The 26230-nt window shown below is 44.8% G+C and overlaps 1 protein-coding gene across 5 annotated transcripts; it reads left to right on the top strand.

The window, feature by feature from the left end:
- The first annotated feature begins 1564 nt into the window (after window positions 1-1564).
- PRC1 (protein regulator of cytokinesis 1) lies at window positions 1565-24113 on the top strand. Of its 5 annotated transcripts, XM_069465705.1 has the most exons (15): window positions 1565-1693; window positions 6362-6494; window positions 6731-6853; window positions 8901-9134; window positions 9213-9383; window positions 9986-10135; window positions 11080-11227; window positions 12834-12970; window positions 15152-15247; window positions 16304-16450; window positions 16665-16775; window positions 19862-19972; window positions 20590-20766; window positions 21100-21141; window positions 23055-24113. In XM_069465705.1, exons 1-15 carry the CDS (start codon window positions 1683-1685, stop codon window positions 23124-23126), a joined length of 1863 nt encoding a protein of 620 aa, XP_069321806.1. In that variant the 5' UTR covers window positions 1565-1682; the 3' UTR covers window positions 23127-24113. The 5 variants fall into 5 exon arrangements, with proteins under 5 accessions (XP_069321806.1, XP_069321807.1, XP_069321810.1 ...); XM_069465706.1 differs by lacking the exon at window positions 21100-21141; XM_069465708.1 differs by lacking the exon at window positions 21100-21141 and having other exon boundaries at window positions 1622-1693; window positions 20590-20689; window positions 23536-24113.
- Window positions 24114-26230: the final 2117 nt, after the last annotated feature.

The following is a 26230-nucleotide window of genomic DNA, read 5'->3' as shown; positions in this document are numbered from 1 at the left end:
AATTTTTCTGAAAGTAGGAAAAACATGGTTCTGAAGGTGAAGTAAACAAGCATCCTTTACCTTTAGGGAAAAGACATAAAAAGAATTCACAGAAGTTACAATTGGCCAATAAACACATGAAAAATGTGTAATTTCAGTTATAATCAAGTGCCATAAAAGGAAATGCCATTTTTTGCCTATGAACGAGCAAAGAGGTTTAAAAGTACAGTAGAATTCAGCACTGCTGAGGGCAACACCATTCTTCCAGTAAGGCTTGGTGGGGAGGGCAAATTAATAATGGGAGCATTCAATAATTACACTTCCAGAAATCAACCATACGAAAATAATGCAAGAAGCAGAGATGCATTTATGAAGATATTCAGCTCATTATTACCATAAAAATTACCGTGTAGGCCCAGAAAGGTGGTTCAGGCCTGTGATCCCAGCACTTAGGGAAGCCAAGGCAGGAGGGTCACTTGAGCCCAGGAGTTCCAGACCAGTCTGAGCAAGAGTGAGATAAAAAAATATTTTTTACTAAAAATAGAAAAATTAGCTGGATTGTGTGGCTCACGCCTGTGATCCCAGCATAGGGAGGCTGAGGCAGGAGGATAGCCTGAGCTGAGGAGTTCGAGGCTACAGGGAGCCGTGATCACGCCATTGTACTTCAGCCTGGGCAACAAATTGAGACCTCAGCTCTAAAAAAAAAAAAAAAGTGACTATCTAAATATCTATCACAAATGGCTGAATTATTAGATATCTATGCACCAGAATGTTATGCAACCATGAATGACTGAAAAAAAATGTGATATGTAAGCATTTAGAGCTATAACATACGTTAATCGAGAAAAGCAGGATACAAAAGTATCCTGGCGATCCTAGTGCACTGCAGCCTCCAACTCCTGGCCTCAAGCGATCCTCCCGCCTTAGCCTCCCATTTCATGTAATGGTTTATGAACTCGTAATTTGAAAGAAAGCCATGCCCAGCTGATCTCCATTTATTCACCCGTCACGTGACCGGCGCAAGTCGCTCAGTGTTTCCGAGCGTTGGCTCCCCGGCAGTGGCGGTAACCGCCGCCTCCCAGGGTTGCTGTGGAGGGTAGATAGGATAACCTGTGTGGGGAGGGTTCACTATCGCGGCCCTTCCTCGCGTGCGAGGTGTCCTACATCCGGGGAGGATTCCCGCCTAGATCAGCTCTACGGCTCGCTGGCCGAAGGGGCGAGGGCCGCGAGGTGGGCGATACGAGCCAGCTCCTACACCGCTCGGGGCAGCTAGTGCTCCCGCCTCCTTCCCGGCGGCCCCCGGGCGGCGGCGCGCACTTCGAATCAAAACGGCTCGGGGCGGAGCGGGGCCCGAGGACGCGCTGGCCGGAGAGGCGCCTCCCACCCCGCCGCCGCAGAGCGCGCAAGGCAGCGCCGTGCAGAGCAGGGACGCCAGTGTCGGCCCTGCCGCCGGGACACGCCTGCGCACTCGCCGCTCGCCGCCGGAGGGGCGGGGCGGGGGCGGTGCCTCCCAAGGAGCGACGGGACGCGACGCCAATCGCGGGGCTGCTTCGCCCCGCGGCTCCGTTTGAAATTCTGCGAGCCCAACGGCTCGCGGAGCGGCTGCCCGGAGCGAGTTCGGCGGTCTTTGCGGTGGTTGCTGCTCTTGGGCCCGCGTGAAGTAGGTCCGGGGCCTGGACTCCCGGTTGCTTGGAGCGTCCGCAATGAGGAGAAGGTGCGGTTTGCGGGGAAGTCGAGGGGACGTGGGAGAGAACGAAGCCCGTCCCGGGTGCGGGGCCCATGCGGGGTCCGAGATGGCCCCCATCCCGGGGCTAGTGTGCCACGGCAGCCCGCGCCGAGTGAGGCCCGGGCTCGGCGCGGCCGTGCAGGGCCGGGAAGCGGTGAGTCGGGGCGCGGGTTCCCGCAGACCCCGACGCCGGGCTTGGGCCGAGCGTTGGTGCGGTGGACGCGGCGCGGCCGAGGCCGCCGGGTCAGCCGAGGCTCCGGGCCGGGGCTCAGCGCTTGCGCCTGGCAGCCCCACCCTCCCCGCTGGCGGTGTCGCAGGTGTCGCTCCTTGGCTAGATGGCTGGTTCTAAGTCCTGCGTCTTCTGTGGTCGTGGCTTCTTTCTTCTCTTTAAACCAAGTCTCGAAGTATATTTGTTATTTTTCTTTGTATCTGGCATTCGGTGTTACCATTTTAATTGGATTGGGAAGATACCTTGGTTTCCTTGCAAGTTAAGAAACTCTGATTATGGAATCCTTTTTCGGTAGTTTTAACATCTCCCTAGGCAGTGCTGGGGAGGGACTGCCTTGAAATCGGGACCAGACAGGTGACATTGCCACTTGACAGCCTTGTGTCTTTGGGTAAGATATTAAATGTCAGTTTTCTCAGTTTTGAAATAAGAATAATATCAGTGCATAGGACTTTTGTGTTAAGAGCTATAAAAATGTTAACTTTATTTTCTGAAAGTAGTGAGTGAAGTATTGTGATGATTCCGTATTAACTACTTTGTAGTATTAGTTGAAGTGATTATACTAAGGCTTTGTAAGAGTCTTTGTTTCATGATCACTAATTCTGATCAGTCTTTTTCGAGCTTGCCCTTGGGACAATGGGGATTGAGTACAAATCATTGGTACCACTGGAAAAAATAAATCTTAACCAGTATAAGGTCGTGAACTACAAAGGACAGTATATTTAAGCTGCTGTGGGTTTAAGCTAATGATGCATTCTGAGGAAGTACAGGACTTGGAGCTCTTGTTTGACAGTAAACATAAGGAGGCTAACATCTAAGCAGGGAGACCAATTAAGAGGCCGTTGCAGTCCAGCAGAAGGCGATAGTAGGTGCAGGGGTGGGGAGGAGTGAGATTCTGGCAGTCTTTTAAAGATAATGCTAATGGTGGGAGTATATAAGAAGGGTGTCAAGTATGGTATGAGAATTACGTTCAGTACAATTTGAATGTTGGGAAGAGTGGGAAATGTTAGTTTCTAATTCTTTAGAATTGTTATCTCCTGGGAAATGTAATTCCAAATACCCATTTCCAACAGGTCAAATAAAATTTGTTATATATAATATCAAAGAATGGTTAACTTTTTCTTTATAACAATTGTGTGAATATTACTTTTAGTTTGTGGCTCATCTGCTGTAGTTTAGCATCTTTCCGTGTGTTTATTGGCCATCTGAATATCTTCTTTGGAGAAATGTCTGTTCAGATTCTTTGCGCATTATGCCAGATTCTTTATTCAGAAAAATGATCACCTTACCATCTGGCTGTGTTGCAGAAATAGGCAGCCCTGCCTGTAAACCTATTTGTCAGGCTCTGAGAATGTGTAAGCTCTGAAGGCAGCCGCAAGTTAGGAGCATAGGGAAGGCCCTGCATTTTACGTTTATTGAACAACTACTATGCGTTAGAAAATGAAGATCCATAAGGTCCCTGCCCTTGAGTTTATGATCTATGGGGTTCGGGGGGTAGTGATGGTGAGTGACAAGTCCACAGCTCTCTAGAGGAAGGGCTGACAGGTGGAAATAACCAAATTTGCAAAAGCGTGGTGGCATCAGAAAATGAGAGCTGCACCTGTTTCAATGAGGGGCACTGCTCAGGAAGTTCAGTTGGCTGGAGACTTGGGGAGTGACAGGTGGGAGGGATTAAGAGATAAACCTGGAGAGAGGTTTTAGAAGGCCTTTCCTTGGAAGGTGGTTGAACTGTTTGCTGAGGGCAATGGGAAGCCTGTGAGGGGGAGGAGGAGTAGTTAGGTAGGTAGGGGCCTGATGGATTTTGTTTTCATGAGAACCTGGCTGTGGAGATTGGCTAGATAGGCCAGGTAGGCAGCCTTTAAACTGGGATTTCATGGCCAGAGCTATTTTGGGTGAATGTGTTTGGTGAAACATGGAGAGCTGGGCTGACAGGAAGGGGGCCCATGAGAGCCTCTAGCCGGGTGGATTATGGACAGCACCTGAGGAGCTCAAGTGACTTATTTCCGAGCACATTCAGATTTTAGTTTCTCCAGTGCCAGAGCAGTCTTCGTTGTCCTGAAATACCTCAGAAAATGGAGAAAATACTCTGTTCTTTAACTGTTATATAAAGCAGACTAATGATTATAATTTTTGGAGTAAACTTTTTTAAAAGGTAAAATAACAGTATGCCAGTTAAATTTATATTTCAGATAAACAATATTTTGGTTAAAATAAACTTTGCAGTTGAAGAATAGCATATATGCAGAAATGTGCACAAATTGAGTGTAAATTCAATGGGTTTTCACAAAGTCAATGCACCTATGTAAGCAGTACCCCAGGAGCCCTCCCTCCTGGTGCCCTCTCCCAGTTACCACCTCCCCAGGGCAGAGGACCACTATCCTGACTTAGGAAAGCATGGATTAGTTTTGCCTGTTTTTAAACTTTAGATCAATGGAATCAAGGGCCCTGCATTTTACATTTATTGAACAACCATGCATTATAAAATGAAGATGTGTAAGGCCCCTGCCCTTGAGTTTATGATCTACTCTGGGGTTTGTAGTGATATACACTTGCTTGTCCTGGTGGCTTTTGCTCAGCCTAATGTGTTTTTTCCTTCCCCTACAACATTTTTTTTTTCTAGTTTCATTTACTTTTTTTTTTTTTTTTTTTATTTAAGGTATATTTACATGCAGTAAAACTGACTCATTTTACATGTGTGGTTTCAGTTGTATACTGTTATATAATCACCATCAAGGTCTAGAACCAATCCATTACCCCAAAAAGTTTCTTGTGCCCTTTTGCAGTTGAGCCCCTCCCTTGATTCCGGGGAACTAATTTGCTTTCTTTCACTATACTTTGGCCTTTTCTAGAATTTCATAAAATAGAATCATGTAGTATGTAGTATGTGTTTGACTTCTTCCATTTAGCATAGCTCAACATAATGTTTTCAGCTTTATCCATGTTGTATGTAGTTAGTTCATTTTCATTGCTGCATTATTCCACTGTAGGAATGTACTATTTCTCCATTCTGTTGATGGACATGTAGGCTATTTTTGTTTCCATGCTGTTATGAGTAGTGCTCTTTTGACCATTCTTATGCATGTCTTTGAACATATGTGTGCATTTCTGCTAAGTATGTACGTAGAGGTGGAACTGCTGGGTTCAGCTTTAGTGGATATTGTCAAAAGTTTTTAAAATAGTTGTACCAATTTTATGTACATACCATACCAGCAGTGTATGAAAGTTCTGGCTTTTCTACATACTCACCAATACTTGATGTTATTTGTCTTTTTAATTTTAGCCATTCTTTGGGTTTACTAGTTATAATTTAATAACAACAACAACAAAAATAATAAATTTCCAGCTATCTTGTAGGAGCTTCTCATCACCAATCCCTTGTATTAGTTTATTTTACTGACATTTTTGTCTGGTTTTTCTTTAATAAAAGCATTTATAGTTCTTCATTATACTGCCATAGGTAGTGTTACCAAGCAGTGGGCTTGCTGCCTGGCACACATTGAAGCCATACTGCAGCACTGGCTTTTGAGAAAAGAAAAAGCTTTATTTCAGGGCCAGCTGGCCAGGCAACAGGAGGCAACACTCAAATCTGTCTCCCTGAACAGGGGTCTGGTAGCAGGTTTTATAGGCAGAGAGTAACTATGGGGGAGGTAGGAAAATGCAGCGAGACGTGGTGTGATTGGGTCATACAAAACGGCAGTGCTGGGTTCTTGGCTCTTAGTTCAGACTACAACAAAACAGGGCACCCTTTGCTTCTTAATTTGGGCCCCATTCCTCGATCTGAGTACTTAGGGTCTGCCTGTGATTGACTTTTTTTGTTCTAGCCAGCTGTAGGGTTACAAATTGGGCAACTTGGGACATCTGGGCATGCTCAGGTTACGTGACTTGCAAGCTGGGGGTCCATCCCAACTGAAAAACCATCTCATCATTTTGTTACTGGCAAAGTTGAACCAAATTGGACTGGTTCTGTGATGACAGTAGATCATTACTAGAAGTCCAGATTGTTAGGATTACTCAGAAGATTGAATTTCCACCACATAACATGATACTGAATTCTGCTTTGCTAGTGTTATGGCATTTGTCCGGGAGAAGGGAAGGGGAGTGGTTAAAAGTGAATTAAGGTGAATGCTTGTTTTCAATTTGTTTTAGCCTTGAGGCCACTGAGAAACTAGTCTATTTAGTTCCTGAATTCTTATCCTGGGCGTGGTGGCTTGAGCCTCTAATCCCAGCTACTTGGGAGGCGGAGGCAGGAGGATCACTTGAGCCCAGGAGTTTGAGGTTGCTGTGAGCTAGGCTGATGCCACGGGACTCTGGCCTGGGCAACAGAGTGAGACTCTGTCTCATTCATTCATTAATAAATAAATCATACATACATACTGCTTTTAGTCTGGAAGCAGTGACTCATGTAACAGGCCTCTTTTCTTGCTTTTCAGTGAGGTAGTGGCAGAGGAGTCTATAATATGTCTCCAGAGTGCCCTAAATCACCTTCGGGAAATATGGGAATTAATTGGGATTCCGGAGGATCAGCGTTTACAAAGAACTGAGGTTGTAAAGAAGCATATCAAGGTGAGTTAAGTAGTTCTCGTCTTTTTGCAGTGAGGGGATAAGGATTTTGGTGTCAGCACCTGAGATAGCATCCAAAATGACATCTGATCACTGGCACTAGGGTATCACAGGCTCTTTCTTATTTTTTTTTTTTTTAATCCTTCCTTGAAATTTTGAAACAATGAGAGGTTTGGTGTTGATGTTGGTTTTTTTCCCCCGTGGCCCCAAACTTTTCTAGACTGTTTTCTCTGTTGTAGGAACTCCTGGATATGATGATTGCCGAGGAAGAAAGCCTGAAGGAAAGGCTCCTCGGCAGCATAGCTGGCTGTCAGAAAGAGCTGAACACGCTGTGCAGCGAGCTACACGTCGAGCCGTTTCAGGTCCACAGCACTCCACAGGGTCTGGGGAAGCTGGCTTGGGTCTGAGATTTAGGAGAAAGGAGCGTTGGTTTGGGGGAGTGCAGATGGAAGTTTCCTGGTAGGGATGGTGCTGGATGTGAGAAGTGTGGGAAAGGGGCTGCCTAGTTAATTAGTCCCAGCAAAGGAATTTGCACATACGTGGAGAGTTGCTCTGTTGAGAGGTGAGGCAACTAATAGGTGATGAAAAACAAGTTGCTTTTTGCTGTAGTTTTGCTTGGGAGGGCATATTAATTGATTTTTGTAAACTCAGGAATAGGTAGGCACAGATGGTACTGTGCTGTTCTCTCTTTGAAAGCAAATGAAAAGAGGTATTAATACTGTGAAAGCAAAAGTAACTAGTGCTATGACAGAATGTTCCAAAAAAAAAAAAAAAAAACCTTTCTGGTTTTTCATACCCAGAAACTGCATACCACTGAACCAGCTAAAATGGCTACTTCAGAACAGAAGAAATGTCTCATAAGCTGGAGTATCAGGAGTGCATAGTCCAGTCCAGAGCATGCCATGATTATTATCTGTGTATATAGCTGAGAGGTTGCTACATTGTGGTCCAGTGCAAGTCAGGGACTGATGAAATGAATAACAGGTGGGGTCTGGAAACATATCTCTGCTTAGAACCAGTAAAAACAATGCCAGGATCATAAAAATTAGGACAGATGTGGAGCTTGGAAAGGTAATATTGCATCCATAGGTTCTCAGGTCTCTCTCCCATTTTGACAACAGGAAGAACCACTTGGGTATCCACATGGAGACAGCCTAGAAGGGGAAGACCACCTTTAAAGGGTTAAGGATATTTCATATATGGCAGCCAAGAGCAATCAGACCATGACATCAGTGGAGTTTCCTGAATCAACATAAATGGCATAAATACAATTGATTTTGGACATCAAGTTTCTTTTTCTTTAGCCTTTTTAGCAGTAAGGCCTAAGAAAGCCATTTTTTTTTTTTCTAACTTTCAACGTGAAATTGGGTGAGAAGCTAGGTGTACAGTGGTACATCTCCCTTAAGTTACCTGACTGTGCCTGTTTCACCAATGTTAAATGAAATTCTGTTTGTTTATAGAACATATATTAATAACTGCCACTTTTTCCCTTTTTTTACCAATTAGGAAAAGAGCAGCAACTACTAAATTGATTTTTACTGGTAAAGTGATGGCGATAGGATTATTAGGATGAGCATTTAGCTATGAGCTAGGTGTGCCATTCAACAGCTAAGCTTTCCAACCCATTTAAAGTGCCCTGATTCATAGAGTAGTCAAATTCATAGAGACAGAATGTAGCATGGTGGTTGCCAGGGGGTTGGGGAAGGAAGAAACGGGGACTTGTTAAATGAGTGTGAAGTTTCACTTTGCAAGACGAAATGAGTTTTGGAGATGGATCATGGTGATGGTTGCACAATAATATGGCTGTACTTAATACCACAGAACTGTACATTTTAAAGTGGTTAAAATGGGCTGGCCACAGTGGCTCACGCCTGTAATCCCAGCACTTTGGGAGGCTAAGGTGGGAGAATCACTTGAGCCAGGAGTTTGAGACCAGCCTAGGCAACATAGTGAGACCCTGTCGCTACAGAAGGTAAAAAAAAAAAAAAAAAAAAGAAAAAGCCTGGCCTGCTGGCACATGCCTGTAGTCCCAACTGCTTGGGAGGCCAAGGTGAGAGGATCACTTGAGCCCAGTGGGCTATAATTGGGCCACTGTATCCCAGCCTGGGCAACAGAGCAAGACCCTGTCTCAAAAAAATAAAATGGTTAAGATGGTAAACTTATGTTACATGTATTTTACCACAATTTTAAAAATTAGGAAGAAAAAAAAGTGTCCTGGTACCTAATTCACCTTTCCTTACTGGGGCCCTTCCTTAGGAGAACCTCTTTGTGCCATATTCTGTTGGCCATGAGTTAACTTATTTGTAGGTTTACAAATAAAAATATGTCATCCTAGCCCTCTTCCATTGTTCTTCTCTTCCTTTGAAGGAATTCACTTGGAACCTTGTCAATGTATATTGTCTCATACAGGAAAAAGGAGAGACAACCATCTTGCAACTAGAAAAAGATTTGCGCACCCAGGTAGAATTCATGCGAAAACAGAAAAAGGATAGAAAACAGGAACTGAAGGTACTTCAAGAACAAGATCAAGAACTGTGTGAAATTCTTTGTATGCCCCACTATGTTACTGACAGTGCCTCAGTTCCCAGCTTAGAAGAGCTGAACCAGTTCAGACAACATGTGGCAACGTTGAGGGAAACAAAGGTATATGGCCCACATTCATACCTCCTAAAAGTCAGTTTGGCTTTCCTCGGGGTGTCTTGTAACTGTTTCGTTTCGTAGGCATCTCGGCACCAGGAGTTTGTCAACATAAAGAAACAGATCATACTGTGTATGGAAGAATTAGATCACACTCCAGACACAAGCTTTGAAAGAGATGTGGTGTGTGAAGATGAAGATGCCTTCTGTTTATCTTTGGAAAATATTGCAACACTACAAAAGTTGCTACGGCAGGTAATATCTTCTTAAATTATGGCCTGGGGTGTCCATTGTACACAGCAGTTTGAAAAAACTGACAGTTTTTTTCCTTCATTCTTAAATAAGGAGCCAATGTACACTAAGAGAATGAGAGAAGATGAGAATAGTAATATATGATATACAACTTTGATTTTTTTTTTTAAACAAAACTTACCCATAGCTCTAAGAACATGAAATTGAAATTTTGGATGAAATAGTATTAGTCATTTGAATTAGTCAAGTGTTTATTGATTTATTTATTTTTGAGGAGAAGGAAAGAGAAGTTTATTAATTTGCCAGTAAAGAGGAGGTTGGCAGACTCCTCTCTCAAAGTACCAACATCCCTAGCCTAGTGTTTAATTAAAAATTTTTTTCAATTCAAAATTTAAATCCTAATTGTTAGGATCTGAGATCCTTCCATAATGACAGCCTTGCAGCTTGTGTTCAGGAGGCATGAGAACACACCTTACTGAAAATCTTGTAAAAGAGCTTCCTCTCCATCTGGGTCCAGATGTTTCTTTGTGGGAGGCCAGAGGCTGCTAGCCTTCCCTGTGCTGCTGCTTTGCTCTATAAGTAACCACTGGCTTTCCTTTCAATAGCTGGAAATGCGAAAATCACAAAATGAAGCTGCATGTGAAGGACTCCGTGCTCGAATTCGAGAGCTCTGGGACAGGTTGCAAATACCTGAAGAAGAAAGAGAAGCTGTGGCCACGGTTATGACTGGATCAAAGGCGAAGGTCAGGAAAGCGGTAAGAAACCCAGTGGGTGCTAGGTCAGCACTCTTCTGCAAGTGTCTCTGTGTCCAATCTGATGTCCTTACCAGCCCCTGCCTTGGGCCAACCTATTTTTAAGACAAGCATCAGAAAAGGTGACAGTACCCTGCTTATCTTCTGTCTTTCGTGTGTGTTCCTTAGATTTCTGGCTCTGATAATATCATTATTATAAAGATTGTTAATTTACCTCTGTGGCATTGTGTTTTGTTTTCCTTTATTTTCTTTTTTGAGACTGGGCCTCTCACTCTGTTGCCTGGGCTAGAGTGCCTTGATGTCATCATAGCTCACAGCAACCTCAAACTCTCTTGGGCTCAAATGATCCTCCTGCCTCAGCCTCCCTAGTAGCTGGGACTACATGCACATGCCACCACGCTTGGCTAATTTTTGTAGAAACAGTCTTGTCCTATTGCTCAGGCTGGTCTTAAACTCCTGGCCTCAAGCAATCCTCCCACCTCTGCCTCCCAAAGTACTGGGATTACAGGTGTGAGCCACCATGCCCAGCCTGTATTGTAATTTTATAAAGAAGGGGAGGCCGGGCACGGTGGCTCACGCCTTGGGAGGCCAAGATGGGCGGATCGTTTGAGCTCAGGAGTTCAAGACCAGCCTGAGCAAGAGTGAGGCCCTGTCTCTACTAAAAATACAAAGAAGTTAGCTGGACAACTAGAAATATATAGAAAAAATTAGCCAGGCATAGTGGCGCATGCCTGTAGTCCCAGCTACTCGGGAGGCTGAGGCAGGAGGATTGCTTGAGCCCAGGAGTTTGAGGTTGTTATGAGCTAGGCTGATGCCACGGCACTTTAGCTTAGGCAACAGAGTGAGACTCTTTTTTTTTTTTTTTTTGGAGGCATTGGAGAAACTGTTAGAAACCTAAGTGAATTTAAATGTGTGACAACCACCTTTAACAGGTCTCTTTCTTTCAGCTGCAATTAGAAGTGGATCGGTTGGAAGAACTGAAAATGCAAAACATGAAGAAAGTGATTGAAGCAATACGAGTGGAGCTGGCTCAGTACTGGGACCAGTGTTTTTACAGCCAGGAGCAGAGACAAGCTTTTGCCCCTTACTATTCTGGTTAGTATAGAAGTGGTGGGCTTCATGTGGCCTCCTGCGCGGTCTTTTACAAGCCTGGACGTTCAATAGGAAGTATTTTCCCCTTCTAAACAGAGATAGCCACCTTTTCAAGCCATTCAACATAATGCCATTCCTGTACAAATAAGCATTTGCAAATGCTATTGGGACGGGGTTTTTTGCTTTCTAAAGCGGTATATCACTTTAGCCTCCAGCTGTGAAGCTCAAGTTTATCAGGTGCTTATTCTATAGCAGGCACCATGCCAAACCCTTTTTTTTTTTCTTATTTTTTTTTTTTTTATTTTCCTCTTTTCCCATTAATAATGTATGTAGAGACACATGCCAAACCCTTAACATCATTATTTCACTTAATCCTCATGTCAAGAGATGAGGACAGGCTGGGCAAGGTGGCTCATGCCTGTAATCCTAGCACTCTGGGAGGCCGAGGCAGGAGGATTGCTTGAGCTCAGGAGTTTGAGACCAGCCTGAGCAAGAGTTGAGACCCCTTCTCTACAAAAAAGAAAGGGGAAAAAAACCCAGCCTAGTGTTGCAGGGCATGCCTGTAGTCCCAGCTACCAGCGGGGAGGCTGAGGCAGGAGGATCGCTTCAGCCCAGTAGTTGGAAGTTGCAGTGAGCTACAATGACGCCACTGCACTCTACTCAGGGCTATAGAGGGAGACTGTCTCAACAAAAACAAACAAGGCAGCTGAACACCCCTCCTCACAACTCCCACCCCTATTGAAAAAGAAAAAAAAAAGAGGACACTATGGCATGTAAATATTAAGCAACTTAGCCTAGAGGCATATAGCAGGTAAATGCCGGAGCCTATGTTTGAACCCAAAGGAATTTGACTCCTAGAGCCCAATGGGATTCTAGTCTGACCTGAACTAAACATAAAAGTAAAGCTGTCCCAACTAAATTCACCAAGTGTTTTTGGACATTTTCTGTAACCCAACCCTCTGTTGGCTGGGCAGAGTGGAAAGGTAGAATGTGAAAGAAACCTAAGACAAGGCAAGAGATGACACAGATTTTTTTTTTTTTCTTTTTTCTTTTTTGAGACATAGTCTCCCTCTGTCACCCGGGGCTAGAGTGCTGTGGCGTCAGCCTAGCTCACAACAACCTCAAACTCCTGGGCTCAAGCAGTCCTCTCGCCTCAGCCTCCCGAGTAGCTGGGACTACAGGCATGCGCCACCATGCCTGGCTAATTTTTTTTCTATATATTTTTAGTTGTCCAGCTAATTTCTTTCTATTTTTTTTAGTAGAGATGGGGTCTAACTCTTGCTCAGGCTGGTCTTGAACTCCTGAGCTCAAACGATCCACCTGTGTCGGCCTCCCAGAGTGCTAGGATTACAGGCGTGAGCCACCGCGCCCGGCCAGATTTTTGAGAACATTAATCATTTCAGTCCATACCCTACTCTGTATTCCTAATCCCCCTAGGCTGATTGTGATAAACCTGGCTTTTGTTAGCCATAATGTTTGTATTTATTCCTATATCATGTTGTTGTAAGAAAAAAAAATCTATTTCTATTTCAGGGGATTGGGCGATTAATAAATTGGGATACTAAACACTAGAGGAAGCTTTTAAAACCACGGGCCCCATGTTTTGCAGAGGACTACACAGAAGATCTGCTGCAGCTCCACGACGCCGAGGTTGTGCGGTTAAGAAACTATTACGAAGGTCATAAGGAACTCTTCGAAGGTGTTCAGAAGTGGGAAGAAAACTGGAGGCTTTTCTTAGAGTTTGAGGTACTGCCCCAGTTTTTGTTTTCTCTAGAGTAAAAGGAAGTGTCAAGAAAGCACATCCTGTACACAATCAGAATCCAGTTTCCTTTGTTCTTCACCATGCTTTTGATACCCTGTCTTTACTGTTAAGTCTCTCTGAATTACTGCTAACCCTTTGTATTTCTTAAGCTTATAGGCAGGGGCATAAAAGAGCATACCCAAAATTAATGGCTTAAGTAAGAGAGCTGTTTCTTGCACAAAGGAAGCCCAGAAGTGGCGAGTGGTGCAGGTTAGTTGTGGCAGTTTCTGACAATGAGCAGGGCCCCAGGCTTCTCCAGCTCAGGGCTCCTCCACCACTAAAGGCGGACCTCATCCTCAGGGCAAGATGGCAGCTAGAGCTCCCACCCTAATGGCCACGTTCCAGACATTACGGTGGAGGAAGGCACAAAGAAGGCATTGCCCCTAAACCCCTTTAAGTGTTTTCCCAGGCTCTCTTCACAGCACCTGTGCTTATATGCCATGCCAGCTGCCAGGGATGCTGGGTGAACCAGCACCCCAGGTAAATTCTGGTTCTGTTACTAAGAAGGGAGAGAAGAATGGATGTTGGGGGAAGCAATTAATACTCCCTGCCATTCCAGCTTTTGCTGTTTTCTTTAAAAATGGGCTAGGTATTAGGGCGCATCTATATACTCTGAATTCCTTTTCTTCTCATAGACTTACCACAGGTGCCCTCAGAGCATTTTAGAGCTTGGGGCAGGGACTAGGGTGAGGCAAGGGAGGCACTTAGGGCACGAGTTTAAGGACACCTGTGCTCAGGTTCATGCTCGCCCTGTCAGAGCTTGAAGGGGCCTTTAGAGAGTCTTTAGTTCAGCTCCTTCAAATTTACAAGCAGGAAACTAGGACTCAGAATTGGAGAGAACTGTGGGCTGTCTTACAGCTATTTAAAAATAGGTGTCCTAGTCCTTAGTTATTACTTCTGGTTGAGAGCAAGAAGGAGCAAAAGTAAACATGAATAAAGAGCTAAAGCAGCAACCTTTGTTGACATGCTAGTATTTAAGAAAAAAAATAAGAAACGAATTGCCATCCTCTCTGGTTACTGTTTATAGGCTGTCACCAATCAAGTGGTGTGGAAGGGAAATAGTTTCTTTCTTTTTTCTTTTTTTTTTTTTTTTTTGAGACAGCCTCGCTGTGTCTGCCCCGGCTAGAGTGCTATAGCGTCAGCCTAGCTCACAGCAACCTCAAACTCCGGGCTTAAGTGATCCTCCTGCCTCAGTCTCCCGAGTAGCTGGGACTATAGGCATGTGCCACCATGCCCAACTAATTTTTCTATTTTTAGTAGAGACAGGGTCTCTTGCTAAGGCTGGCCTCGAACTCCTGAGCTCAAGCGATCCTCTCAGCTCAGCCTCCCAGAGTGCTAGGGTTATTGGCATGAGCCACCAACCTAGCCTATATACCTAATTTACAATTACAAATTATGTACTTGTACTACTGTTCTGATATACTGTGTACTTTATAAAATAACAAAAAACAGGCTGATCTGAGTACAGTGATGTTTTACAACTAATTGATCACAACCAGTTATAAATTTCTTTGTTCCTTCTCCACTCCCACTGCTTCACTTGACTAGCAAAAAAAAAAAAAAAGAAAAACAAAAGCTAAAAAGAATGAGACGCTTTAACATTTTATATTTTTAACTTGTCTATTTTGTGAGGCTTAATTTAGTAAAAACCAGATTATCTATAAATGTCTTAACTGTGCACATCTGAGCTGCGTGCTGTCTCAGTATGCCAGAAGCGAGTAGGCACAAAGGTGCCACCACCACGCCATCTGTGTGTAGACCCCGCCATCCCTCCATATACCTTGTGTCTCCAAATCACATGTAATCGTCTGACATCCAAACCAAGAAAGGGAGCCAGTGACATTGTTAAATACTAAAGTTTGTCTCGTTTATTAGAGTAGAAAGGAAGTAATCATCTTCCTGCACCCCAGTAAATGATCTACTGGTGCCTGGGCATGCCCCACAGCTCACTGCCTGGCCTCAGAAAGCCACCATTCCTCACCTGCTGAGAGTGGACGGGAACGCAAAACCCTCTTAAGTCACTTTAATAATATATATATATCATTTTATGAGAGCAAAGGATCTTAGCACAAGTTATTGGTCCGGCCATGCCAGGTGTTACTCTAATTAAAATATACTTTTCCCAGAGAAAAGCTTCAGATCCAAGTCGATTTACAAACCGGGGAGGAAATCTTCTAAAAGAAGAAAAGCAACGAGCCAAGCTCCAGAAAACGCTCCCTAAGGTAACACTGGTGCTTGGCTGCAAAATATCTCACTTTTTGCATGTCCTTTGCTTTGTATTGTTTTGCCCCAAAACTGTGTTCTCCTCCAAAGCTTAGGCAAGGATAATTATATATTGGGCCTTCAGTATAAGCAACTATTCAGTTGTGTAGGTGTAACACGCCTGTCGAGGTATATCAGTTTGCTGGAGCTGCCACGGTAAAGTAGCACAGACTGGGTGGCTTCAGCAACGGGAATTTATTTTCTCATGGTGTGGCAGCTGGAAGTCTGAAATCAAGGTGTCATTGGCAGAGTTGGTTTCTCCTGGGGCCTCTCTCCTTGGCTTGCAGATGGCCACCTTCTCTTCCCTGTGTCTTCACATGGTCTCTGCGTGTGTCTGTGGCCTAATCACACTAGTCCTGTTGGATTAGGGCCCACCTAATTACTTCATTTTAGCTTAATTAGCTCTTTAAAGATCCTGTCTCCAAATATAGTCACATTCTGAGGTACGTACTAGGGGTTAGGGCTTCAACATACGAATTTTTGGGGAACACAGTTCAGGCAATAACATGACACAAGCTTGTGGGAAAGTACTGTGGGCTTCATTACCATTTTCTATTTTAATAATAGCATTTATTTATCAAGTGTCAGATACTATTTTAAAGTGTTTTCATTGTATAATCCTCACAACATCCCTATGAGTTTGGTATTATTGTTTCCATTTTTACAGCTGAAAAAACTGAAGCACTGAGAAGTTAGGTCATTTGCCCACCTTTTCACAGACAGTACAAGGTAGATAGATCCCAGATGGAAACCCAGATAGTCTGAAGCCACAGTCCTGCCGTGAACGTCCGCTGCCCGTTTAACGTTGCTCATCCTCCCCCGTGATTCCCCCGCCCTGTGCACCAAAACCCGAGTGGTCAAACTCTGGGTTCTTGCCCTTTGCCACTTGCATGTGTATTGTGAATGAACCATCCCTAGGCTTTGATTTCTGGTCACTCTGGCCTGTACCCATGTGGGTCCAACTGCCTGAAGTTAGGTTAATGAAGTAATTAACATGTCCTTGTTTCTGGTCTCAGCTGGAAGAGGAGTTGAAGGCCCAAATTGACATGTGGGAACAGGAACATACACAGGCATTTGTGGTGAACGGGCAGAAATTCATGGAGTATGTGGCGGAACAATGGGAGCTGCATCGACTGGAGAAAGAGAGAGCCAAGCAGGAACGAGTAAGTGTGAACACAGATGGGAAAGGCAGTGACTTGAGCAGCCCAGAGTCTCTGCCATTGATCAGAATTGGTTGAAGACAGGGAGTCCTGGGCAGCTTTCTACAACATCTCTGGCTACAGAGGCTTGGCCCGAGATTTCTGGCCCTCCTTCTGTTCCCATCCAGACGTGTTCTCTTCCTGGGATTTACCACTGTTGCTTGTCACTTTCGCATAGCAAATCAAGAACAGGAAGCAGACGGAGACAGAGATGCTCTATGGGAGCGCCCCCCGGACGCCCAGCAAGCGGCGAGGACTGGCACCCAACACGCCAGGCAAAGTGCGCAAGGTAAGCTCGAGGCCTGGCGAAGCACTGTTGACAGGGAGTGGCGCGGCGGGGTTCTTGGCCATCTCTTGCCCTCTCAAGGAATGGCCAGCTTTCATGTGCCAGTTGTTGAGTCCTTGTCTGAAACTCAGGGAGGCCAATAATTGCCAACATTCTGGTGATGACAAAAAGGGTCAGAGGCTCATCATCCTGTAATTCCAACAGGTGGCCATGGTACTATGTGAAAGACAACGTTCATGCTTAATAAATGGAGTATTTAATACTGTATTTTTAGAACAAGAAGTCAGGGAATATTTTATCTTTTTTTACTTTTTGATAAAGTAGAATATGTTTTCCCTTTTCCCTCTCCTCAACTTGTGTTTTTTGTGTATGTGTTTTTGTTTTGTTTTGTTTGAGATAGGAGTCTTACTCTATTGCCCTGAGTGCCGTGGCATCAGCCTAGCTCCCAGCAACCTGCAGCTCCTGGGCTCAAACCATCCTTCTGCCTCAGCCTCCCAAGTAGCTGGGACGATAGGCGTGCACCACTGCACCCGGCTAATTTTTCTATTTTTAGTAGAGACGGGATCTCACTCTTGCTGAGGCTGGTCTGGAACTTCTGAGCTCAAGTGATCCTCATGCCTCGGCCTCCCAGAGTTGCTAGGATTACAGGCGAGAGCCACCACGCCTGGCCTCAACTCGTGTTTTATAACATAAACAGTGTTTAAAAAATCACCTGTGATATAACTGAGAGAACTGCTGAGAATATTTTTTTCCCCACTTGATATTGGTTATTTTTTCATAGCATCAAACTGTCTTGAAATACACTATGAGCTGTGTCTACCCTCTTAGTTAATTCTGTCATTTATTAAACCAGTTCCCTATTGTTTGCTATTAGGTAGTTAATGTTTTATGATGAAAATAATCTGATGAACTTTTAAAAACATACAACACTAAAATTCAATTCTAGAAAGGTTTCATTCGAACTTTGAGAATCTCTGCTACATGCTGAGAATACAAAGATAAGTGAGACAGCCCTTGCTCTCAAGAGTGTTGTATTCAGCTGGGTACAGTGGCTCCCACCCTGTAATTCTAGCAACTCAGGAGACAGGTGGGAGGATCACTTGAGGCTGGGAGTTTGAGACCAGCCTGGACAACATATCGAGACCCTGTCACTTAATAAAAAAAGCAAGTGCTGTATTCAAATATTTCTGAAGTCCCGGCTGCACTGATCAGTCTATGATACCGATGTGGTTATAACAACTTCTGTGCTCACTGGTAGTGGCTCAGTGTCACAGTGGCTCCTGTCCTTGCCGACACAGCAAGTTTTCTGCCTTGTTTTGTTTTTGCCCATTCAATGGGTATGAATTAATGTCTCATGGTTTTACTTTGTATTTCTGTCTTTACTGGTGAAGTTGCACCTTATGCTGTGTTCCTACCCTTTGGGATTTCTTTTTTTTTTTTTTTTCCTGTGGCTGGCCACGTCAAGTCCTACACACCTCTCCAGTACCACTCACCTGGAGAAGCTGCTATGGATGCCAGCTACTGTTTTTTCTCCCTTCCCAAACAGATACAGCTTGGTCTATAGCTGCACTGCCCCATAACAAGGAGACTTGGATTTCTTTTTTTGAGAAGTCTTTTGACAGTTTTTCTGTTGGTGTATTTGTCTTTTTCTTACAAATTTTATAGGAACTCTTTATATGTTCAGGATGTGACTTCCTTGTCACCTGTGTCACACTAGCTTTTTCCAGTATTTGTGTTGGTCTTGTGTGGTTTGTCTTTTTATTCTATAGGGTGTTTTTGTTGATGAAGAAAGTTTTTTTTTTGTTTTTTTTTTGTTTTTTTTTTCAGTCTTTATGGTGTATATTTTTTTTGTACCTTTTAAAAAAATCCTTCCATGATCTCAAGTCACACAGATGTCTCCCTGTGTTGTCTTCCCAGTCTGCCTTCTGTGGCGAATGGTTGTTGCTTACCCATTTGAGGTTTTTAGCCACCTAGAATTTTTTTACTTAAAAGTTTACAGCTTTATGGAATATCATTGGCCTGTGGTATTTAAAGTGTACACTTGAAATTTTGACATGTGTATGTATACACAGTGAAATCACCATAATCAAGATGATGGACATATTTATGGCCCCAAAGTTTCCTAGTGCCACTTTGTGTTCCCTCCACTCCCCAATCCCCTGGTTCACCCCCAGCCCGCAGCAACCAGGGATTTACTGTCAATATAGATTAGTTTGCATTTTAATTTTTATTTTTTTAGAGACAGGGTCTCATTCTGTCACACAGACTGGACGGCCTTGGTGCACTCACAGCTCACTGCATCCTTTCAACTCCCAGGCTCCAGTGATCCTCCTGGCTCAGCCTCGAGAGTAGCTTAGAACTACAGGCAAGAGACACCACACCTGGCTAATTTTTTTTTTAATATTTTTGGTAGAGAAAGGGTTTTACCATGTTGCCCAGGCTGGTCTTGAACTCCTGGGCTCATGCAATTCTCCTGCCTCAGCTTCCCAAAGTGCTGGGATTACAGGCTTGATGCTACCATGCCTGGCCTCAAACTTTTGATATAAATAGAATCTTACAGTATGTATTCCTTTTTGTCTGGGTTTTTGTGTAGCATAACTTTGAGAGTTATCTGTGTTGTTGCGTGTATCCAACAGTCACTTGTTTTTAGTGTTGATCAGCAGTCCATTGTGTGACTGTACTGGTTTGCTCGTCCATTCACCTGTTGATGGATGTTTGGTTGTTTCTAGCTTTCGGCTATTGTGATAATACTGCTATAGACATTTATGTCTAAGTCTTTGTGTGAATATATACTTTCATTTTGCGGGGGTAGACACCTAGGAATGGAACAAATGGCTGGGTCATATGATAGGTGTCCTGTGCCGTAAATGGTTGTACCATTTTACAGTTCCATCTGCTGGATATAAATAAGCTTTGAAAACTTCACAGGTTCCTCAGAGCTATGCATGAGACACAGTAGGGTCTTTGCCGTGTAACTCCGTCTTGCTTGGACTGCTTCCCGTACTCATTTCTTTGTGGCGTAGTGCTGGGTGGTTGGAAATGCTGAGGATGTCATCGCACGTCACTAATCTGCGTGTTCTTTTCCTTAGCTTAACACTACTGCCATATCCAATGCTACAGCCAACAGTAGCATCCGGCCTGTGTTTGGGGGGACAATCTACCGCTCCCCCGTGTCTCGACTTCCTCCTTCTGGCAGCAAGGTTAGTATGCTCTGTGTATAGGACATCCCCACGCACTGTCCTAGCCTGTTTACCCAGGGGCTCCACCTACTTGTTCTAGTTTCTAAAATCCCTGGATTCAGTTATCATTGACATGCTGAGAGTTGACAGATGTAAGCTTGCTAAATATTAGATAATGAGAAAAAAAACTAATGAGCAAAAAAAGGACAGTCACTCTGAGCCCCACTGGTACGATGGGAAGTACAGGGATGTGTCTGGGAAACTGAAGATCAGGCAGTAGTCTCTGGTCTCTGTAGGCTCAGTTCCAAGCCCAGTCTTCAGCTGGCACTGAGCTAGGTCCCCCTGCACGAAGGTTCCAGCCCAGTGACAGTGATCCACTAGACACAGACTCAGAAGAAGAGACATGGGAAGTATGGGCTAACATACTTTAAAATATTTTATTAGGCTATGCTCAAGATAGGCGTTCTGTCAATCATCAAGAATTCATATATTTTTAAACAAAAGCCTAGGATTATAAACATATAAGTAATATAAAGATGGTGTCAGCCCTTCTTGACCATTTAGGGGTTTGGGGGGGGTGTGTATGTATGTGTTCATTATAGGGATGATACATGGATCTGTCTTTCCTTTCTCTGCAGCCAGTTGCCACGTCTACCTGTTCAGGGAAAAAAACACCCCGTGCCGGGAGGCATGGAGCCAACAAGGAGAACCTGGAGCTCAACGGCAGCATCCTGAGCGGTGGGTACCCCGACTCGACCCCCCTCCAGCGCAACTTCAGCATTAATTCTGTTGCCAGCACCTATTCTGAGTTTGCGGTAATTCACCTTTTCTGATATCTGCCAGTCTCTGGGGAGCACACAGTTGGGGCAGAGTGGGTATCGTCCCAAGGGGGCATCTCGGCTATTATTAGTAGGTAGGGCAGTTACCTTGGAGGCTGAGAATCCCTTTCCTGCCTGGACTGTGGTGGGAGTGGGGATGGTTTAAGAGGGTACATAGGAAAGAAGTTGGCGGCAGCAAGTAGACATTTAGCCTGGATCCTTCTGCTTCATATATACCATTCCCTGGCTGCAGGAGGCGACCCCTCTAATCACTGCCCTGGTGCTCTCTTGGTGGAGATCTTGGTAATTGTCTTAATTCTTTGTTCTTAGAAGGATCCGTCCCTCTCTGACAGTTCCACTGTTGGGCTTCAGGTCTGTATGGCGACCCCTGCATGTCCCACATCCCTTTTCTAAACTGATCTATCATCTGCTGGCTTCATCCCCCTCTGGGCGTAGGGCTACACTAACCAACAATCTCAGCTGTATTATCGTAGAACCTTTTTGACAAAGGAAGCGGGAATTCCTATCATGGACTCCAAATAAAAAATACGTGGTTTATGTTCCCCACGGATTTACTAGCCCGCTGATTAATGGGAAAACTCATTCAGACTTGAATTGGATTCTCAGCCCCACCTAAAGTCAGGCACAGGTTTTTTTTGTTTGTTTGTTTTAAATCATGTTTTACAATAGAAAATCTTCACCTTCCCCAGTTTTGAAGTCAAAGGCCTGCAATGTGCTAGAAAGAACAGAGGCCCCGTGGTGGGGGAGGTGAGCCCCAGCTGTGTGCTGCCCACAATGAGGTTCCTGGCCTGTGTGCTGATGACTTCCTGGAGCAGATGCCTTACTAACCACGCAGGGCCGAGCCGCCCCTCACTGTCTAAGCCAGGCCCCGCTCGCCTCCTCGCCTTTGCCTGTTTCTGCCACATCTGTATGCTAAAGCATGTAGAAGCACTGCAAGTAATTTTACCAGAATGCTCTTCACCTTCTAGTATCCTGCTCTGTATTTGCTAACACCTACTACAATGCCTTTTACTTAACAATCTGTGCTGTCTCTCTTTGCTCCCTACATTACTAGTGAGAGGTGAGGCTGTCCTCACCCCTGGGGGGTACCAAGTTAAAGCCTAGGCTGCCTTCTCATTGTTGCAGGGAAGGAGGATGGAACAGTTTGCCCAAGGCCATAGCTAGTTTCCAGCACGGAAACTGGCTTCATATTCTGGTACTTTTTTCAAATTACATGCCTCGTGCTGGTTCCGTCTAATTAATATAAAGTGGATGTCTGTCACTCTGGCTAGCTGACTGGACCCCGGGGGTCCAGCTTCCTCTGCTGTGCTTGCTCAGCCAAGGCCTGGTTCATCCACGGGATATTAAATGCACCTGCTTGTCCGTGTGGCTGGTCCTAGGCAGGTTCATCTGGTTTGGGTTGCTGTGGCTGGAAGACTCCACCAAGCAACACCAAAGCCAATAAACTAACCTCTACTAATACCTGTCTTTCTCAACGGTCATTCGTGCTTGCTCGTCTGTCTCTATACCATGTGCTCCAGCATGAGATCAAATCACCAGCAGGTTACAAGTCCCTCAGCCCCAGGGATTGGTAGATATATGGTCTGGCCCATTGTTTTATAAAGGGCTCGAGAGACCAAAGCTTGTTGCCTACTTAGCTTGACAGCTCTGAGAGTAGCTTTGTGAAGTACAGTTGTACAGTTATGGCGTCACTTAACGACAGGGATGCGTTCTGAGAAGTGCGGGGCTAGGCAGTGGCAGCATTGTGCTCATGATAGCAAGCACTTGCACAAACGGGATGCTGGCGCCTGCACACACCTGGGCTGTGTGCTGCAGCCCTGTACGGCCTGTGCTGTACTGAATACTGCAGGCAAGTGTACCGCAGTGGTACATGTTTGTGCCTAAATATACAAAGGTACAGTAAAAATACAGCATTACAACCTTACGGGACCACCATATACATGGTCCATGATTGATTGAAACATCGTTGACGGAAAGAAACATCGTTAGGTGGCGCATGACTGTATGAGATTTCTGTAAGGTTTTAACAGAATAAACTAGCTGAGGAAAGGGGTCGTGGGCATGTGTGCACACGCGCTTGTCTGGGACTAATAGAACGGTGCTCAGAGTTCCTCACTTTTTGTTCCTAACACAGTGTGTGCTGGGACCCTGTCTCAGAGCAGCTGCCCTCACGGGACCATTTGCTGACACATAACCACACTTAGAAGGGAGGGGTGTGCGTGATGGGGGCAGTACTGCCACTGATGTTATTTATTTTTCAACAGCGAGAACTTTCAAAGGCTTCCAAATCTGATGCTACTTCTCGAATCCTCAATTCAACCAACATCCAGTCCTGAGAAGCCCTGATCAGTCAACCAGCTGTGGCTTCCTGTGCCTAGACTAACCCTAACTCCATGGGGGTGGCTTTAGTTTTTTGTCAGGTTCCATTGCCATGGGCTTACTGTACGATGCGAATGAGTATTACACATGGAAGTCCATCATCGGTTTAGTGGGTCTTAGGAGACTTGGTTTTATTTTGACTCACTTTAAAACTTAGTTTATAGCAATAAGTGCAAATTTTAGCATATGGGACCTAGTTTCTTTCTCTAGCCCATCGTTCCAGTCACTTGCTGAAGCATGGTCAAGGGCTCGTTTTGTTTCACCATTGTGCAGGAGAATGATGGACTGCCTGTCGCTGGGGTATGGGACATGAAGTAATTTTGGCTTGTATACTTGTAATTAGCGATTAACTTCTTTTTTGTTTAGGGATGTTGAAGTAATGCTTAGCTGTGATAGCTTTGCTCTCACCTGAAGGCCTGTCCCCACCACACAGGACAGTCTTCCTCCTGACGAAAATGTCTGTGTGTGTCAGAAGTTGAGATGGCCTGACCTACTGCCAAAGAGGTGACAGGGAGGCTGGGAGCTCCTTTGTTAAATTGTGTACAGTTCTGTTAAATAGTGCAATGCCCTTTTGTTGGGGGTGTGTATGTATGAACACATATGTGTTTCTTCAGAGTTTGTTTCTGGGGCCAGTCCCCCATCCCTGTACCCGTTATGCCCAAGTTCTTCTGTCCCCTGCACTTGGCAGCCAAGCTGGGAGGCAGTTTGGATGGGTTGGGCCATTTCTGTCGTGGAGACCTGGAACTTTGCACATGTCCTTACTGGGGAGTTTTCCTGCTACCCAGGCCCGTCCTTTCTCTCCCCTGCCAGTCACTACCGTTCTTCCCAGAGCACCGTTATTTATTCTCCCTCCGCCTGCGCCAGTAACTACTGTCAACACACTAAATGGTTCTCGGAATCTCACCAGTGCGACCAGTGCGAACTCGGTCTGTGTCAGCCATGCTGTTTAGTCATGCCTATGCCTCTCGGCTTTTAAAATATAAATTCTTCAATTAAAATGTGTATATTTATATTTCAAAGAGATTATGGTGTTTTCATTTATTCTCTAATCACTTTTTGGTTGTTCTGTGGAAAAAAGACTAAGGACATGTAAGAGCTTTAGTAGGGAGTGTGATTTTTTACATTCTTTTGTGCATTTCTTTTTTTTTTTTTTTTTTTTTTTTTTTTGAGACAGAGTCTCACTCTGTTGCCCAGGCTAGAGTGAGTGCCGTGGCGTTAGCCTAGCTCACAGCAACCTCAAACTCCTGAGCTCAAGCGATCCTCCTGTCTCAGCCTCCCGAGTAGCTGGGACTACAGGCATGTGCCACCATGCCCGGCTAATTTTTTCTATATATATTTTTAGCTGTCCATATAATTTCTTTCTATTTTTAGTAGAGATGGGGTCTCGCTCTTGCTCAGGCTGGTCTCGAACTCCTGAGCTCAAACGATCCGCCCACCTCGGCCTCCCAGAGTGCTAGGATTACAGGCGTGAGCCACCGCGCCCAGCCTGTGCATTTCTAAATTAAGAATATTTTCAGAAAAAAAGAAATTAAAAGCCTAACTCCTGATCTGTTAAATAAGCTGAGGTAAAATTAGGAAGCTTCTTGCTTCATTGCCATTTGTCATATTAATAAGAATAGCTTTTAGAAGGTGAGATGCCTTTTATAATTTCTGATTTTGCCTATATAAAGAAATACAGTTGGTTTTTTTGTGTGTTGACCTTATATCCTGAAACCTTGCTAAACTCATTTAAAAAAAAAAAATTTAAAAAGAAACAAAATGCTCTCCCAGTCTTTACAGATAGGCTCTGAACCGGAGCATTCTTCAACAGCTAGTCTGGTGGTTTTCAACTCTGCCTTGGCCATCGCCAGCCCGAGGCCGTCCACAGGAGGAAGCAGTGTCTGCTCAGGCCTTTCCTGAGTGCTTGTCTAGCCCTGGGCTTGTGTCATGGTCTTTTCACTCCCCCAGCAAACAGGAGAGCTTATAAAGCACTGCCCCTCCCACCCCAATGTATCTCCTTACTGACCTCTTTCTTTCTAGGCTTTTTGGCATGTCTACACTCTCAGAGAAAGCCACTAGCTCTGGGAACACTCAGTAGCAAAATAGAGGTAAGGCCTTGTGTCAGTCCTTCATGGAGCCACCAGATCGGTCAAAGCCCACAACCGCGATTCTTTGGACAAGGACCATGTTGCTCCCCTGGCACTGATTAACTATACCACAGGTGCCAGCTATTGTCCTCAAAGCCCCACCCCGCAATCTGGGCCGGGGTGGGGGGTGGTCGGCAAGCAATTTAAAGAAAATAGCGCTCTTTTGCCACAAAGCAGCATCTGCTCCCTTTAAGCCTTCCCCTAGTTATACTTTCTTTTTTTTTTTTTGAGACAGAGTCTCACTCTGTTGCCCAGGCTAGAGTGAGTGCCGTGGCGTCAGCCCAGCTCACAGCAACCTCAAACTCCTGAGCTCAAGCGATCCTCCTGTCTCAGCCTCCCGAGTAGCTGGGACTACAGGCGTGCACCACCATGCCCGGCTAATTTTTTTCTATATATATATTTTAGCTGTCCATATAATTTCTTTCTATTTTTAGTAGAGATGGGGTCTCGCTCTTGCTCAGGCTGGTCTCGAACTCCTGAGCTCAAACGATCCGCCCACCTCGGCCTCCCAGAGTGCTAGGATTACAGGCGTGAGCCACCTCGCCCAGCCCCTTCCCCTAGTTATAAATTTCACTAGATTTCTAGAGTTCTGTTGTGTAATAGTTGATTCTTACTGTTTTTTGCCAGCTCAGTTGCCTTTGTGAAGAGACAGTGCCCGGGAGTTCTCTACCTCCGCCATTTTCAGTTCCATCCCCATTTCTAAATGTTTATGCACCTAAAAACAGCTATAAAATACACAAAGCAAAATCTGATAGAACTGAGAAGTGGACAAATCCACAATTAGAGTTGAAGACATAACGCTCCTCTCCCAGCAACTGATTAGAACAAGTAGGCGAAAAACCAGTCCGGACTGTAGAAGAACTGAGTCCCAGCGTGGGTAGCTGGGCCTACCTGCAGAACTGCCAGCCAGCAACCGCGCGGTACACGTTCTTCAC

Source organism: Eulemur rufifrons, chromosome 3 (assembly GCF_041146395.1).
Source record: "Eulemur rufifrons isolate Redbay chromosome 3, OSU_ERuf_1, whole genome shotgun sequence".
Lineage (NCBI taxonomy): Eukaryota > Metazoa > Chordata > Mammalia > Primates > Lemuridae > Eulemur > Eulemur rufifrons.
The sequence above is the reverse complement of the archived record's forward strand: the minus strand, read 5'-3'. Positions and strand labels throughout refer to the sequence as shown.